Raw genomic sequence first — 19,460 nt, forward strand, 5'->3', positions numbered from 1 at the left:
GCTGACTCTTGTGTTTATCCTCGTTTTGGATGCGGTTCATCGTGTGCAGTCCGCTCAGCTGACTGTCGATTGGACTCCGAAGTGAAATGATGGAGCCATGTTTCATCCATTGTCACATATCGACGCAAAAATTCAGGTTTATTGAACTTAAACAGCTTGAAACACTGCTCAGAATCATTAACACGTTGTTGCTTTTGATCGATTGTGAGCTCGCGAGGCACCCATTTTGCACACAGCTTTCTCATGTACAAATATTCGTGAATGATATGATGTACACGTTCAGATGATACCTTCACAATGTCTGCTATCTCCATCAAGTTCACTTTTCAGTCATTCAAAATTATTTTGTGAACTTTCTTGATTTTTTCGTCGGTGACAGCCTCTTTTCGACGTCCACTGCGTTGGCCGTCTTCAGTGCTCATTTCACCACGTTTAAACTCAGCATACCAATCAATGATGGTTGATTTTCCTGGTGCAGACCCCGGAAACTCTTTATCAAGCCAAAATTTTACTTCAACTGTATATTTCCCTTCAAAAAGCAATATTTTGTCAGCACACGAAATACTTTTTTTCCATATTTTTCCAAATAACAGAAGTAGCTACACTCACAACGCAATATCTCACAAACTAATAGTAGACTGCTGTCAAATTTTGACACGTATCGTTTGAAGGTTGGTACTAACTAAAAATCATATGGATACTAGCACCGCCATCTGTGCCTCAGACCGAGGACATTTCAATTGGCCTAATAATATAATAATAATTATTTCATTATACATATATAAAAAGCTGCCTAAATTATTGAACATTTTTCGCACTTCATTCATCATTTCACCAAATGTATGACAAAGTGCTCTATCCTATTGATATCAAGTGCCATTGAAATCGAAATTTTCCAGACAAAAAGTACGGATTTCTTTTCTTTTCAAAGAAATATTATATGGGAAACTGATCCCTCATTTTTTCGAATTTTTTTGTAAGAAGTTGTCTCACAGTGACTATCAATGCAAATATAATATTTCATTATAATGCAGCAGTAGTCCTTTGTTTTCATTGACATTTTGTTATAGTGTTCCTGAATGACAAGAAGGTGAAAGGAATAATTTGAATATCATATTAAATACCAAAGAAAACATTACCAATAATAACTAAACTTATTGCTCAAAAAATAGTAGTATTTTATGAAGCTTTTTTGGATTTCCTCATGCATGTTTTCCTAATTTTCTTCTCAATAAACAATAATTTATATCAACATGATATTAAAAGTATTTCAAAAATCTCATAGCAGAAATATACTCCTTATTTAGATATCGGTGAAAATTTCAGAAGTGTACTGAAATCGAATCATACTAGGTCCGCACTTGAATGTCAAATCAATTACAACCAAAGGCTCGGATAGGTGTGTTTTGAACATGAAATTCCACTCATCGATAGTGAGAATTTCTCAGAAAAATAGCAGCAGCTGTCCTAGTTTCTCTTTAACCCATGTAGTTTTTGCAGGTGATATAAATTTTGCTGGGCATAAATGTGAGCCGAATGGAGAGAAAAATAAGGGTAAAATATAAGGATTAAGCCAACATTGAATGGCGACAACGTTGAAATAAATACCTTGGTCAATTAATATAAATCTTAATTTATAAATGAAAAGAATTCCAGATTTGTTTCAGGTTAGGTTTGGATAAATCTGAAACTAAAAAGGAATTAATCTAAAGTGAAAAATGAAGAAAACTAAATTGCAATCATTTTCAAATAAATACCATGGTCATATATTCGGTTGCATGAATGAAAATCTGCCTTGATTCATTTTCTGGTTGGACAGACAAAAACGATATAATGTATTGTCCACGGATAATTGGAAAAATACTATACTGTCACTATATCTTCATTAACTTATTAGTTAAACGATTCGAGTACATCAACACTAATTACGGATCTCAATCTTCTAGAACTAAATTGGTTGTGTTGTGACTTTAATAATCATTCTGGGTGAATTAATATACATATAGGAATTCATTTGATTGATTTCATTCAATGGCATGTTTTCAAGCAAACATATGATATTTTATTTGTTTCATCTGAATTTTTTTTTCCAGAATGTGTGTTCGGTAATGAAGTGAGAGAACTTGGATCACAATGGATACCTAATTTGGGAGTACCTTTTGGGATATTATACTGCATGAAATGTGAATGTGTACCTGTGAGTATCTTTTATTTTTGTTAGAAACTCGTGAACTCTGAACCGTAGAAAATCTAAGAAGAATATTGAAAAAAAAAAATGTCCAATGGAACATTCAAGCAGAATATCACAAGAAAACCTAATATATCAGTTGAAATTTTGGGTGTATATACAGGGTGTACCAGAATAACCTTAGAAAATTTCGAGTGTTTTGGAAAAAATTCCCATGAATATGGTTTAGGAAAACACAAAATATATCAAAATTCACTTCATATAATAGTTATTTATGATACGAGTGCAGAAGGCATCGATATTCTTCCACGAGTTCAAAATTCAAAAACGAGCCACGAAGTGGCGAGTTTTTGAATGAACGAGAGTGGTAGAATGAGCCTTCTGTACGAGTATTATACATTATTTTCTCTAATTCATTGCATTTTCATTGAAATTAATGAAATATTTCCATAAATATCATTTAGTGATTTTTGCATTGAAAAATGTTGGTTGGCAGAACTGATTTCTTCAAGGCAAATTGATGAATTGACAGATAAAGCCGTGACGGAAAGTTCGGAGTACCAACATATAATAATAAAATATAACCATGAAAACTGTGCGTTTCTGATATATTCTCGCACGATTTTGTTCTACAAGATGTGGAAGAATGAACGGAATAACCACAGAATTAGAGAAAATTATTTTTCAGAAAAATGTTCATTTATTTTGAAAACGATCGAAAATATCAACTGAAAGGAAGAAAAGAAAGAATATACTCTATCAAAAATATGAGTGAATGAAATAAAACAAGTCGGGAGCTTTTGAGCGCTCATCATTGATACGTAAATTGCACTCATGTACCAGAACAGAACATTTTAGGAACGAAAAGGTTCTGAACTTTCAATTGATTCAAATTCCAACATTGTTTTTGTAATAATTTTTGAGTTCCGAATGAATTGTGACTTGAAATGTTGACATATTAAAAAAAAGTTACCAATTAAATCAAAATACCCACACCAGTGGCGTAACACATTTTATAAGTATCTTAAAAATTATTTTTATATCAAGAATTAAATTATAAAATAATATAAAATCTTGTGGACTTTTTGCTTACGCCACTGGCGACAATAAACAAGGTACGGATGAAGTTCGCATTATCCATTCAAAGTCTCCCCCCATTGCAGAATCAATCGTATGTAAAGTACGGTTTTTATACTTCTGTTTGTGAATTCCAAGTAGCCAGTTTTTGCGTATTTGAAAACAGAATTCCAATAACATTGAATGATTCTAAGTATTTCAGGTATGGAAGATTTATTTTTATTCATTATTGAGAAACGACTCTGGAATGAACACGTGAGCCTTGATTGTAAATCCCACTAAGTGAATCAAACAGGTTGATCTGTATTAGTTCATTTCTTGTTCTGCTAATATTCTGACTGACCGTGCATCTTTCCTACCAGTCACGCACAATCCTTAGGAATTTTATTCGATTATTTATTCAGTTAGATCGAGCCCGAGATAATTTTCAGGTTCATGTCGAATACTAGGAAAAATTATAAAAAAGTCAAAATAAAAAAACTGCTGATGTGAAGTCAGGAACTTCAGATGGCCTGTTTATTCATACTCCAATTATGCGCGCTTAAAGATCATGAAAGTCTATATGAATATATTTAGTCTCCAGCAACTGGCGCATTATTTATTATTATTTCCAAAATTCGAGGCTCTATTGCAAAAAACTGGCTATACATTTATGATTCAAAACATGGAGTCGAGCATTGTCATGCTGTAAAATCACTTTATTATGTCTCTCGTTGTATTGCGACCGTTTTTCTTCCAATGCTCGGCTCAAACGCATTAATAGCGTACGATAACGATCCCCTGTGATTGTTTCAGTTGGTTTTAACAACTCATAATATACTACGCCGAGCTGGTCCTACCAAATACTAAGCATGAACTTGGAACCGTGAATATTCGGTTTTGCCGTCGACGTGGAATCATGGCTGGGATATCACCAAGATTTTCTGCGCTTAGGATGATCGTCATGCACCCATTTTTTGTCTCCAGTCACAATGCGTTGCAGAAATCCCTTTCATCTTTGCCTTGCAAGCAGCTGTTCACAAGCAAACAAACGCCGTTCAACATCTCTCGACTTCAACTTGTATGGCACCCAATTTCCTTGATTCTGAATCATTCCCATGACTTTCAGGCGTTTTGACATGGTTTGTAGCGTCACTCCCAATGATCCTGCCAATTCTTGTTGCGTTTGACACGAGTCTTGATCAAGTAATGCCTCCAATTCTGCATCTTCGAAAATCTCTCTTCCACTGCCATGCTGATCTTCGACGTCAAAATAACCGTTCTTGAAGCGTTGAAACCACACTCGGAACGTTCTCTCAGTAAAAGCGGCCTCACCATTGTATTTGAGATAATTCGATGAGCCTCAGCCAAAGATGACTTCATATTAAAGAAGAAAATTAAAACCACCCTCGAATGACGAGAATTTGGCTCGTAAGCTGACATATTTAATCGAGAATAACTTTATGATGCAGACACAAATCGACTAATATTTCGATGGCGGTATGTTTACAAATACCTAAGCATATTGTACGACATCTACGATCTATTCATTTTGACTCATCGTTATAGTCATCTATTGCAAAACGGCGGAAGCAAAGTTGTACATCTTATATTCAATTCATTGAAAATTTAAACTCAATCGGATCTCCTTTCACTGAAATATCATTTTTTTCGATATTCATCTCGAATTTTCTATGATTCTGATAAAGCTATCGACACTAAATTTCGCACGAACCTTGAAATGAATCTTTTTTATATACACACGAAATCTCAACCCGATCGAATTGTCTGATCACGCTAATATTGGGTATTTATTTTCCAATATTCTTCTTGATTCGCATGATATTATCTATTTTCTATGGTTCTGATGATGTGATCAGCTTGAAATTTTGCATGGAGCCTGAAAATGTTAATTTTTTTAAATATTCTCCTTGAATTTTCTATAGTTCTGATGATTTGATCAGTTTGAAAATGCATGGAGCTTGAAATTGTTATTGATTTCGTGTTTACGGCATCGTGGCAGAAATATCATCTCAATGAAATTAATAGTGCTCTGATCGGGAAAAGATCCAGCCACTAAAAAATAATACCAATTTCAAATTTTTATCGTTTGAATAAAATTTTTTGTATAGAACTATTCGATCTATTTTTCTACATTTGTGTAGGTAATTTTTTTTATCTCACAAATGTAATTTCATTTTATTCCCTATGAACCTTGAAATATTTCGAAAGATTTCATACCATATTCTTAGTAATAAAAAAAATACAACTTGGAAGTAATTAAAATTAATTAGTTTATAGATAAGTAAACATATGTTAAAATTAAATATGCAGAATAATTTATTTTATTTCTTGGATACATGTATAGTGAAAACCATTTTTATTTGGGAACCTACTCGTTCTTTAATGATGCTTTTTAAACACCGAAGATTTATTATATTTCTGATCTGAGATTCGAAAACAATACATAAAAACTACGGATGAGAAGTAATTTTATCACAAGGTTAATCCAAAGAAAAAAAAGTTGGGTCCAATGTTTTTATCATTTTTTTGTGTTTGTTTCTTTAATGAGTTTTTGGATATCTATTAAGAGGAATAAAATTGTTATACAGAATTTTGCTATTTTTTCTTCAAAATGTTCACGTTTTATTTTCAAGGAATATATCTATTCGAAAACGATTCTCGCATCATTCTTTGGAACCATTAAAAAATCAACATGAATACAGGAAATGATTCTTTACGGCTGGCAATTTTGATCCATGAAGTTAGCAGGCTGAAGAAAATTTTTAAAAATTCTCTTCCTGTAAACCATAACACATACAATCAGGAAATTGAAAACACCAAATACAATTTTTTCATCATAGTCATATTCTTTATAGTTTCGAATTCAAGAATTTTGAATGAGTGAAATTAATATAAAATAGATACATGTTCGCCGACTTAGCTGCTTACTGATCAGTGTAAAACCAATAATAAGTCGAATCCTCGAATCTACACTTTTTCATGTTATGAGTTTTTTCAACTAGTTGATATAGGTGAATAATTATTCTTACAATTAATATTCTACCAAATGGCGAATGCGCTGGTTCTGATTACCGAACTCAAAAACTCTTGAACTTTGACATAATTACCTTTTATCCTGCAGGGTTTGAAGTTGGGAAGATAAATTTCTAGTTTCGAATAAAATTTTCAACAATTTTAGAATTTGCTCTTTTTTGATTGCTTTCAAAATCAATGAAAATTATAATACACATCTACTATTCTAGATGAACGAAGATTCATGAAAATGATAAATAGTACACATAATTATTATTGATACCTTCAATTATAAAATCCTATTCAAAACAAATTTTCTCACATTTTTCATACTGAACAAATTGTACGAGTAATAAAGCCTCATTTGACTTGAAACTATGAGAGATTGAAGATTGTAAATTTAACCTTATTGTGGAATAATTTTTGCTTCATTCATGGCAATGGTTGGATTTCATTCTGGATGGTTGAATCCATAGAGTAATAAACATAGATAGATAGAGTATACGCAATTTTTTCATGACCCCCATTTGGTTAGGTTACGTTCTTCATGAATGTATATTATATTGAATGAAATATTTTTATTTAAGTGTTCTCAATTAAATATGCAAATTTGAACATTTAGAATACGATAATTTCCCTAATTGTTTAATTTATAATTAGCAAGATATTTATTATTTTCTGGATCTACCTGCTGAAATCCAAGGTTTGGCAAATTTTGCTCTCCTAGTGTCATCGGTTGTTTCACGTCGTTTGGCGCGCTTGAAGTTTGTTTTCTGAATTTTTGATATATTTAGGAATTTATTTCAATATATTTCGAGTTAATATAAAACTTTCATTCACTATGGGACTTAAGAAGTGCGTTCTTTGTGGAGAAACTCGCGAATTGAGTGAAATATTACATCACTGATATGTTTTCATTTCCGCGCGCTTCATGTCAAATTTGATAGTTCATGTTGGCGACAAAATTTGCTCACTGAAAATTACATAATATGCTCCCTCTATCTATGTTTATTATTCTGAGGTTGAATCCAAAAATTAATTCAGATCAAACACAGAAATAATTCGATTTTGACGACGCAATAAGAATTCTGTGAAACCTATCATAGAAACTATTCGGTTATTCTACCGTGTTCGAATTTAAATGAGTGTTGTCTAAGAAAACCTTCCTTTTCGAGGTCAGATCACTATTCCAAATATTTCGCGTTTGTGAGATCACACTAAATATAAATCACAGCTCTACTCGTTTGTATAACTAAATTGCACTTAATCAAGGACTTATGTAAGTTGGAACACAAATCTCGACTTTGAAAGAATCCGAATCATACGATATTTGAACTCTGATATCATCTCACCAAACGATTCTTAAATTGGACAATGATTCCAAGGTTGTCTCATCGTCGATGCTAGTGACTTTAACCGAAAAGCGTCAATGTTAAGGTTAGACATTAGAACAGGTGAGCTCTGCCAGATTTATTACTATTTTAGTAGATTTGTACAGGTGTCCAAACACTCCTCACGAGCAGCTCATTTTTGAGCACTCGTTCCCTGAATAGAGCGGCGCTATATTGTTTCGTCATGATGTCTGTAGTTTTCGACTCTCAAAGGATAAGATATCATACAATGATGACGAAAACATGGTCAAGTTCAATTCTGACCATCCGGTCGTGAACACGATATCTGTCGAACGGAACAATCTATAGAAACTTGAAATATAGTTCGAAGATCGAATACCGCGGTTAAGTTCGTTAATGGGTATAATCCTTAGAGTAATAAACATATATCGAGGAGGTATACGCAATTTTTACATGCCCCCAACATGGTTAGATCACGTTGTCGGATTGTGATATATTTTCAAATTCACAATATTACTATGATATATCGTTATGAGTGTATATCATATTGAATGAAATATATTTATTTGAGTGATTCCCGATTAAATATGCAAATTTGAATATTAGGAATCCGATATTTTTCGTAATTGTCGAATTTATTATAAGCAGAATATTTACTATTTTTTGTATCTACCTGCTGAAATCCAAGGTTTAGCAACTTCTGCTCTCCTAGTGTCATCAGTTGTTTCACGTCGTTTGGCGCGCTTGAAGTTTGTTTTCTGAATTTCTGATATATTTAGGTAGTTATTTCAATATATTTTGACTTGATATGGAACGTTGGTTCACAATGAGATATGGAAAGTGCGTTTTTTCGGAGAAATTCGCAAATTGAGTGAAATATCGTATCACTGATACGTTTTCATTTCCGCTCGCTTCATGTCAAATTTGATAATTCATGTTGGGGACAAAATTTGTTTACTGAAAATGACATACTCTCTCTATCTATGTTTATAACTCTGTGGTATAATCCGAATGGGGGTTCCGTGGATATGGCCGTTCGAAATTTTGTTTTCCTGGTAATTTCAAAATCACTGATTAGATGAAAATAAAATTATACATTTGAATATAGAATTAAGAGTTCAAGCTTCATACGAAACATCGTGTTGATTGCTTGGTCACTTTAATTGACAGGTCAGATAATACATATTTCGAATTGTAGCTCTATTTTTCAGATTCAATATTCGGAATCCTTCGAAATTGTTGTAATTGTATGTTTCGATTCTGTAGGATATACAGCGTTTGTTGTGTAACGACTTAGGCATTCTTCACAATTAAATTGTGCTAGCCATCAAATACTCTGTTATGACGAAGATAATGAAAATTGTTTACGATTGTAATTTTTCTCATTATTGCTTTCATTAGCTGCTCCGTCTATAACGCTTCCTGATTATTACTGCTTCGATTAACGCAAACTGAACTACACATACGAGGAAACAATACAGAAATTGATCAGCCTATACTTATGATTGAAGATGTTTCCCTAAAACTAAAATATACCTCTGGATTCATTCAAGTAAACCTATAACTATAATTGCTGTTTTGGTGTCGAGGTTGTCTGAGCTGATTCTATATCAATTTGATGTCCTGAATTCAAATAATCTGTTTATTTTTACCTAGGAGCTCAAATTTTTAAGATTTACAATTTTAGAGAAATATAAGTTACATTATTCTAACTCAAATTCTTAGTGTAGTAAACAAAAGTAAATACGAAATTTTTATTTCAGTCATTCAAAATACAATATTATATCGTACTTACAAACAAAAAAATTGAAGAAATCGAATAGTCACTCAACACTTCGAAAGTTTTCCGCGACATTCTTGAATGTTTTTAAAACAGTCCCTTTTCAAACTCCAGCAGTAATCTGCCATCATGTGCATGTCCCATCTTCCTTGGTAGCGCTCCTCAATAACTTTAATATCTTGGTGAAATGTTTCACCTTGTTCCTCACTCATATCTCCTAAATTTTCTGGAAAACAGTCTAAGTGGCTGTATAGGTAACTAGTGTATTTTAATACTCATATTGCACCCTAAGGATTTGAAACTATTAAGCATCTTGTTGATCATTTCAACATAGTTTTGAGCTTTATGTTTGCCTAGAAAATTTTCTACAACTGCAACATATGATGTCCAAGCTTCTAGTTCAACTTGATTCATTGAATTTATGAAGGCAGGATACTTAATTCATTGTCTTATTTTTAGGCCGTCAAATACCCATGCTTCGAGTTTTTCTGTGCTCAATTGATGCATTTTCACCTCTTTATATGCAAAACATGGCCCATTCTTATCAAAAGCCTTTACAAATTGTAACAATACGCACAAACCACTCAATTTTAGAATAATGTCGAAGCTTCAGAGTAATATACATAGATGGAGAGAGCATATGTCATTTGCAGTAAGCAAATTTCGTCCCCAACATGAACTATCAAAATTGAAATAAAGCGCGCGGAAATGAAAACATATCAGTAATATGATATTTCATACAATTCGCGAGTTTCTCCACGAAGAACGCACTTTTTATGTCCCATAGTGAATCAACGTTTCATATCAACTCGAAATATATTGAAATAAATACATAAATATATCAGAAATTCAGAAAACAAACTTCAAGCGTGCCAAACGACGTGAAACAACCGATGACACTAAGCGAGCAAAAGTTGCCAAACCCTGGATTTCCGCAGGTAGATACAGAATTTCGTAAATATTCTGCTTATCATAAATTCGACAATCAGGAAAAATATAGGATTCCAAATATTCAAATTTGCATATTTAATCGGGAATCACTCAATTAAATATATTTCATTGAATATAAAATTCATTCATAATGATATAGTAAAATTTTGGATTTGAAAATATATCACAATCCGAAAACGTAATCTAACCATGTTGGGGACATGTAAAAATTGCGTATACTTCCTCTATCTATGTTTATTACTCTATGGTCGAAGCCGACCTGTCTATCGGAACGATTCGAACGATCTGCATTCGTTTTCGTCCGTTTAAAATTCAGGATGATAGCACATCAATGACGCAAGGCTGAGAACGAGATACATTTAGATTATCGAGATTAACCGCCTCCCTGCCTCCTTTATCGAGAGGCCGAAACGAGCGTTGCATCAATAGCCGTATTAAAATTATCTCCAAAAAGAAAAAAAAACATTTCCTGTATTATGCACAGGGCAGCGAAATAGGACAAAACGTGGGTGAACAACCAAGACAGATGCGAAAGGTGTCGGTATATCACATTGATCACGCCAGAATGTGAAACAGAAACAGCTGGCGGTCACCGACCTGCTTGACCTCTACCATTGGACGCCCCCATCTGGGATCGATCGACTAGAAAGCTCTTCTTTAATGATGTCATACTATTTATTTGATTGTCACATACATTTATATTCAAAAATTACTAATACGTTTGACATTTCGCATTTAATAATGTTATTGATGACCTAACCCAAAAACACGTGCTTTGACCTTTGCCCGTTCGATGTAAAACTCTCGATGACTTATTCTATTTTGGTACCATCTTCGTTTTAGTTTTTTCAGCGCTCTTCTATGTTAAATTATCTACAGTTTCTAATGTAAGAAATAATACTACCACCCAAGAAGCAGAGTTTATTATAACAAACACAGTTTAACTAAGTTACTATACAGAATCTAAGTCGAAATAATATCATTGACAGCCATCTCGAAAGTGTATGTTAGGGCGACGGTACCTTGGTACGTTCCCTGTGGTTGGGTTCGATCAAAGAGACGCATGCGCGTGGTTTCAGCAGGTAGATACAGAAAATCATAAATATTCAGCATACTATAAATTCGACAATTAGGAAAAATATCGGATTCCAAATATTCAAATTTGCATATTTAATCGAGATTCACTTAAATAAATATATTTCATTCAATATAATATACATTCATAATGATATAGTAAAATTGTGGATTGAAAATATATCACAATCCGACAACGTAGTCTAACCATGTTGGGTTGAGGACATGTAAAAATTGCTTATACTCCTTCTATCTATGTTTATTACTCGATGAAACTACCTAATAGTAAATAATTTATTGAAGAAATGAAGAATATCAATCAATCTGTGGTAGGTATTTTGTTTATTCCGATGAACATGATTATGTAATATGTTTATGTAATATTGTTTATGATTTATGGAATAAATATATATTATTATATTATTATTATTTCGGCGGTGTTTTTGAATTTTTTGAATTGCGCAAATTGAACTCGAGAAATAGTGACTTCATAGCTATGAATGAGTATAATATGTACGTAGAAAGTTTCGGAGAATCGAAAAATTGTGATAAAATTGCAATTTGAATTTGGGAAGGATCAACCAGTCGTACGCCTCTGGTGGTAGCCAGAAACGTTCATTCAACATATTATAGTAAGGTTTTCATTACCTATACACTTCCTGCCGAATATGAAAATAATACTCCAAATAAGTTTTGAAGTAAAACTTAGTGAAGAAAATTATTTTATCTAGTTGATTTTGAAAGTGAGGAAAATTTTTTTATCTAGTTGATTGGACTGAATCTCAATATTTTAGGTTCAAGATCCTTAATTGAAACATTTTTAATTACTCATGTCACACAATATTAATTTGCAGTTTTGCGAAATTGGCGGTCAAGTTGATTGTACTGCAGGCGTTTTAGACAACTAGCTCTACGAGACAGTTTTACCACTTTACATGACCCAATGTTGTTGGGGGGCTAAGCTATTTATCACCGACCAATAACTTTGTCATGTATTGGTGCCTTTGGAGAACATAATAATATCGTCTTCAGTATTGAATCGCGAATTTATCAGGTACGCAGGAAGGCTGTAATCTCATTTAATAACTTTATTTCCAATCGGAATCGAGAAAGAATTCAACTTACTAGAGTTTTCTTAGAATTCATTGAAACTAATTGAAGATGAGATATCATATAAATGAATTGTATTATGCAATACATACGAACATGTTACGTATCGATAAGTATTCAAAACAATTCTTGGATTTGTTCAAGTTATTATTAATTATTGTTTAGTTTCAGCGAAAAAGGCGAGTGGTAGCGAAGGTACAGTGCAGAAACATCCAAAAAGAATGTCCTGAACCAACATGCAGCGAACCAGTCCTCAAGAAGGGTAGATGCTGCAAAACGTGCCCCGGAGATACAAACAGTAAGTTTATTCACTAATCCATAATTTTTACTGAATTAAATGATCATCATTTTCAAACAATCCAATGAAATCAATATTTTCATGCTGATCAAACAATAACAGTCCTCCATCTCTGTACAGCGAGCACCCAGACTTTCTGATGCCACCAATGAGAATTCGCAATCATGAATTCACATTTACATTAATTAGTGAAAGTTATCCATTGCTCCAAAGTGGACTTTGTTGTTTATACTAATGAAACACTAGCTATGTGATGATGAACACGTTTGACGTATAGGTGCCCGTTTAAGGATTATAATCGCTGACGAAAAGATCTGAATGATAATTAATATCTCATTGAATCTGTAATGAGGTGATTTGATCTGTTATTTTCCGCAAACATGATTGTTGTCACGGCCTCTTTCGAGCTGCACTTATGCCAACAATACATGGAATAGAAAATTCTTTTCATAAATTGCAATTTTTTGTCCTAATGAAGTAGTCTTTTAGAGTTTTAAAGGGTTAATATAATTTTCAAATTTCATTGTCTCATGAAATTAAAAATACCTTCACATATTGATTTGCTATTCGATAAGAAACATCTGATTTTCTTTTTAACGTGATTCGTAATGAGGTTTGCTCAAACCCTAAACAAATTTTCTGTCTTTCAAATTCTAGGTCAATTGTTAATAAATACAATCTGCTATTCACAGATTATTCAATTTATTAAGTGAGGTAGGTTTATTGAGGACATAAAATATATGGATTTGGGCATTTTCAATTCCCAGAAATATTTATCAGCAAAATTGCAATCGAAAAAGGTAAATTCAAAGAGGTCACAAGAGTTCATTTGCACGCTACGTGACGTCACTTGGAAGTTTTAACAATCATATATAGCCATATGCGAAAACGTTGCATAACTGATTCAATCATTTTTTTCGTGACGATCATTTTGATTTTAATAATAAACTAACTATTTAGTAGTAGTTCATTGAAAAGAACTCCTGACTTCACGTCAGTACTTTTCCATTTTTTTTTAAATATTATCAAACACCCCATTCCATATCAAATTGTCGATAAGTCCAATATCAACTCCTACAATCAAAAGATGGCAATAAAAAAATGATTGAAATGAAAATTCATATAACGTAATTGGTGTCAGGCACAGCGAAAATTATGGTCAATACACAATATTTTATATCGAACATATATGCAACGCCACAATATACACCTCACTGTATTTTATGCTCCTTACAGTACAGGAGGTTATAACTTCTTTGCTATCTCATCTCGACTCTCCCTCGCGAATACTGTACAACACCGTACCTTACCAATAGGAATAATAACCAAGGTGGCCTTGTCCCAAGCTTACACACTACCGCGAAAATATCACCTCATGTAGAAAATAAACTTTGAATATGCAGAAAATGTGGTTTTCTCATTATCGATTGTAGCCTATACATTCTTCAGTGTTAGATCTCGTTTCACAAGCGTTTAAATCCCAATCGTCGTATTTTCTGCGAGATAATGAAGCCAGTGGTTTATAAAGTCAGATACGTGCAATTAATTCCTCGGCTGTTTTTTTTTCTCTTCTTCTTCTGATCTCCATTGAAAACGGTCCAGTGTCAATTAGGATACATGCGATTAATAACCTCATGTTGGGACTGGGTTTTTTTATGTGTGTTACTAGTGTTTTATATCGCGGCTCGTGTTTGTTGGGACCGCCAATGGGTTATGTTGCATATTGATTTCGCCGTTTTTTTCCGAAATTCCAGGCTTTATTGTAAAAAAATTGTTATACATTAATAATTCAAAGTATTGTCCATCGCTGGCCACTACTTTCTCCCATCTTTCGGGCAGCGTCCGAATCCCACGTTGAAAAAACTGGTCATCTTTTGAAGCGATCCACGAATTGATCCAATTTTTACGTCTTCATAAGATCGGAAGTGCTGGTCGGCAAGGACGTGTGCCATTGATCGAAACAAGTGATAGTCCGAGGGAGAATACGGCAAGTGGTGTAGGACTTCCCATTCAACGTTTCCAAGTATGTCTTGACCACTTTCGCAACATGGAGTCGATCAGTGTCATGCTGTAAAATCACTCTCGTTGTATTGTGGCTGTTTGTCTTTCAATGCTCGGCTCAAACGTATTATTTGCGTTCGATAACGATCTCCTGTAATTGTTTCAGTCGGTTTCAACAACCCATAATACACTACGACTAGCTGGTCCCACCAAATACTGAGCATTACCTTGGAACCGTGAATATTCGGTTTGACCGTCTACGTGAAAGCATGGCCGTGACATTCCTATGATTTTCTGTGCTCAGGATTATCGTAATAAACCCATTTTTCGTCTCCAGTCACATTGCGATGCAGATATCCCTTCTGTAATTGCCTTGCAAGCAGCTGGTCACAAGTAAACAGACGCCGTTCATCAGATTTCAGCTTTAACTCGTACGGCACCCAATTTCCTTGTTTCTGAATCATTCCCATGACTTTCAGGCGTCTTGAAATGGCTTGGTGCGTCCCTCCCAATGATCCTGCCAATTCTTGTTGCGTTTGATACAAGTCTTGATCAAGTAATGCCTCCAATTCTGCATCTTCGAAAACCTTCTCTCTTCCACCGCCATGCTGGTCTTCGACGTCAAAATCACCGTTTTTGAAGCGTTGAAACCACACTCGGCACGTTCTTCCACTAATAGCGGCCTCATTTGAGACCATTCGATGAGCCTCAGTAGCAGATCTTCATATTGAAGCAGAAAATTAAAACCTCCCGCAAATAACTATAGCTTGGCTCGTTAGCTGACATGTTTAATCGAGAATTACTTTATGATGCAGACCCAAATCGACTAAAATTTGGATGGCGTTATGTTTAGTGTTTACAAATACCTAAGCTTATTGTATGACATCTACGATCTATTTATTTCGACTACCACTAACTGCTACAGTCATCTATTGCAAAACGGCGAAAGCAAAGTTGTACACCTAATAGTTTTACAGTTCAAGATTTATAGTCCTAAGAAGGACCAGGTGGCAGCCTAAGGGAAAAAGTTTCAATTTATTTTTCCTCAATTTTTTCTATGTTGTAAAATATAACCTCCTAAACAACAATAGACTTATGTGTCCAACTCAATCCTTCGACTAGTTTTTGAGATATAGGGTGTCGAAATTGGAAAATAAAAGAGCATTGCTTCCAAAGATTTCTCGTAGGAAAACACCTCTAATGAAACATTTTTGCGCGACAAAAATTGCTCACCAATAAGCTACTTATTTTAGACTGCTTTTTGATCTACATTATTGTTAGATACGGAGAGAGTCAAACATTATTCCAAATAAAATTCATTTAGTCTGTAATTGAAAAAGGCGTCCGTGGAATTTCCCAATTTTTGTCAATACTCTTAGTTCAAGTACACTATTATAATATCAGTATTGTATCAAGTATTGGCTTTGCTATGGCCAGTTCTTGAGATACACAGGGTAATATATTAAGAGGGACGACCGTTACTACAAAAATTGTCAAAAAATTATTTACAATGAAAATTTCATACGGAGTAACGGTAAGAGACGTTGGCGTTTGCTTATTGTTATTTTGTCATTGTACAATGAAAGACATTGTACAAGGTGTTCCAAATGCGATTATCACTTAGAGCATCTCAAGAACTATAAGACTAGAGTCAAATAATAGATATCTTGAAGCTTGATACCAACAAAAGACAAAAGTGTTAAGGCACTGGCGGTATCATATGTGCGCCAGGCCTATGACGTCATCAGTGACGTATTAGTACTCATTTGATGTAGGTGTAGGTGTAGGGAGTGGTTTTATCCAAAAATAATAAGCTATATATTGAGAGAACTAATTTTCTGGAAGATCTTCCTCATTGTCCTTCGAAAATACCTCAAAATAAAAAAAATATCTTCATCTGGCACCGAGGTGACGGAGTTCCGATCATATTCGGAATCGGATAACGGTACGAAACCCTCAGATCGCGAGTTCTACACGTACATGGCCAGTTTTTTTTCTTCTCTCAGTCCGAGATGTATGCGAAAACGTCCTGAATCAGTTCTTTCATACCTACACTGGTTTCTTTTTGTCCGGACGTATCTCCGGATCGACCGGAGCCGAGAAAACATTCCGCCCATTGTGCTTTTCCACGAACCGGCCGGCTATTACCATTTTTGTCAGCATCAAAAATGCACTTCCAGATAATTCTCAATCAGTCACCTCTTTCGAATCCTACAATCGCGATCTCGGCCCGATAGGAATAGGGATTTTTTCGATTTTCGACGGTTTTAAGTGGGCTTGGTGAATGGGTACGGGAGCACCGGAAGCGAATTTGTATCTTCTGTTTTTGTTCGAAGAGTAGAACTTCAACAAGAACGTTCAGTAGTGAAATTTCTCTTACATTCTAGGATGTGTTCCTAAATAGGATATACTAAGGAAAAGGACAGATTCCTCGGACAATTTTAAGGAAAAAAGTACAATATTATTTTCGAAATACAGGGTGTTTCACTTTATTGTTATGATTAAAATATTTATCGAATTTTTATTCATATTCGCTACAGATTGGGATAAATAAGTACCAAAACTTATAATTAAATCATTCATCATACCTTAGTAACTGGATCTTTATTTCCTCGAAATCAGTTGGCTTGATACTAACAAGAGAAAAAAGTGGTCTGACACTGGCAGTGCCATATGTGCGCCAGGCCCATGACGTCATCAGTGACGTGTTAGTACCAACCTTTATGATAATTTGGATATTCCTAAGGATTAGTAGAGAATTGTTTGATTTTTTTTTTCTCGGAATCAGTTTGCGTTTACTTATTGTTATTTTGTCATTGTACAATGAAAGGCATTGTACAATGAAAGACCCAAATTCGATGCTCACTTGGAGCATATCAAGAACTATAAAACTAAGAAAAAAAAATCTTCAGAGGCCCCCAGTCTTTTTTTTTAAATAATTAGATATCAGAAAGCAGATAATAGAAATCTTGTAGCTTGATAGTAACAAGAGAAAAAAGTGGTCTGACAGTGGCAGTGTCATATGTGCGCCAGGCCCATGACGTCATCAGTGACGTGTTAGTACCGACCTTTATAATAATTTGGATATTCCTATGGATTACTAGAGAATTGTTTGAATTTTTTTCTCGAAACCAGTAGCAGATACGACAAAATTCCAAGAAACCAAAAAGTGTAGTACTGGAAGTCTGAACCAGAGATTCTTTTTACTTTTTTCTAAACTACCAGTGGTTCATCACAAAAAGTTCAGAGGAGAGAAGCAGGCACAGTTCAAGGAAAAAAGTATAATCCTGTAGTTTAACATTAAAAATTAGCGTAGCACATGTTGAAATATTTAAATTGAAATATCTATGCTAAATAAGGGTTAAATATCTTGAGAAGGGAAGGTGCTATGAGAAAAAACCTTGAAATAAATCCGTCTTCAACACCATGTATCTCCAAAACAAAGCGTTTGCGAACCCATGTTCATAGGACTTTTTTTCTTAAAATAATCCGGAGAATTTGTCATTTTTGTTTGCACCTTCAATTTAGGAAGTATATGGCATTCCTAAAATAGCCAGTGAATATATGAAAGTTCATTTTGTTCCCTGATTCCTGTAAAATAATATCTGCAAAACCCCAATAAAGAAGATTAATCTGGAAAGAAAACAGAAAATCTCTTCACCAAATACTCAGTTCTTGAAATTACTCATAAAGAGAAGATAAAAGTATAAAATAACTAATCGAACAACGTCCAATTCAGGAATAAATACAAAATATACCTTCACCAAAATTGGGAATTTCTCAGAAATTCTACTGAATATATGAAATTCCGTCCGAAACCTAAATAGAGAATATTCTTCAGTAAATAAGACAAAATATATCGCGTTTCCTTCATTCTGGGAAATGAGATGAACTTAAGAGGGATTACCACCACGTAGTATTTCGCGTATCAGTCAAACTTTGGTACCCATTCATTTTCCATCTGACGCTCCTGTGATGACCAAACTTTGTACGGTGTACAAAATTGCATATTCACTTCATCTTCTTTATTTTTTCGAAGCAAAGAAGTAGAGGGCAGCACAGTATGATGGCTTTCACGAAATTATAGTTTTTACAACTCATATCAGTTATGAAGAAAAAGGCAAACTTATGACATAAATTCAGTCGGAGTGGAATTACTTAAACAATATCATAGGTAAAAAATTACTCAAATCTGTTGTTAAACTGTCACATACATCTGAAAACACCGAAATTAACAGAACAATCAGAATCAAGAGTCAATTATCGACAATTCGAACTTGACTAGAGCTCCTGATTAGTTCTCTTAACAAGGACAAAAATAGTCGTTTGGTGTTTACAAAAAATTATTCGTATTTGACACTTAAAAGCGTCGTGCCTTGTCGTGCTCACAAATTCTTCATACTTATGGCAATTGTTTTTGAAGAGAGTTACAGATTATAAAGTTCCAAGAATGCATTAAGCCTTCAGTCCTGGTATATAAACTTGTATCTTTCCACTACGTTTTCCGTATATCGCCTTCTTCCTTACTTAAAACGGCGACAACCCACACAAAAATATCCTTTCAATAATTGCTGTTTGAGCTCCTTTTTTGGATAGGGCATTGGCTTCGAAAAT

The 19,460-nt window shown here is 34.0% G+C and overlaps 1 protein-coding gene across 7 annotated transcripts in view; it reads left to right on the forward strand.

Annotated features, from left to right (window-relative positions):
- LOC123681349 (dorsal-ventral patterning protein Sog) overlaps positions 1–19,460 on the forward strand; it is a 95,330-nt gene that overhangs the window by 56,735 nt on the left and 19,135 nt on the right. For 4 of the 7 annotated variants that reach the window (XM_045619713.1, XM_045619708.1, XM_045619710.1 and 1 more), the window contains 2 exons: positions 2,094–2,197; positions 12,713–12,845. In XM_045619713.1, the coding sequence (XP_045475669.1) occupies positions 2,177–2,197; positions 12,713–12,845 (154 nt within the window). In that variant the 5' untranslated portion in view covers positions 2,094–2,176. The remainder of the gene's footprint in view (positions 1–2,093; positions 2,198–12,712; positions 12,846–19,460) is intronic. The other 3 variants (XM_045619714.1, XM_045619709.1, XM_045619711.1) reach the window with 1 other exon arrangement.

The sequence above is a fragment of the Harmonia axyridis genome, chromosome 5 (genome assembly GCF_914767665.1).
Source record: "Harmonia axyridis chromosome 5, icHarAxyr1.1, whole genome shotgun sequence".
Classification (NCBI taxonomy): Eukaryota; Metazoa; Arthropoda; class Insecta; order Coleoptera; family Coccinellidae; genus Harmonia; species Harmonia axyridis.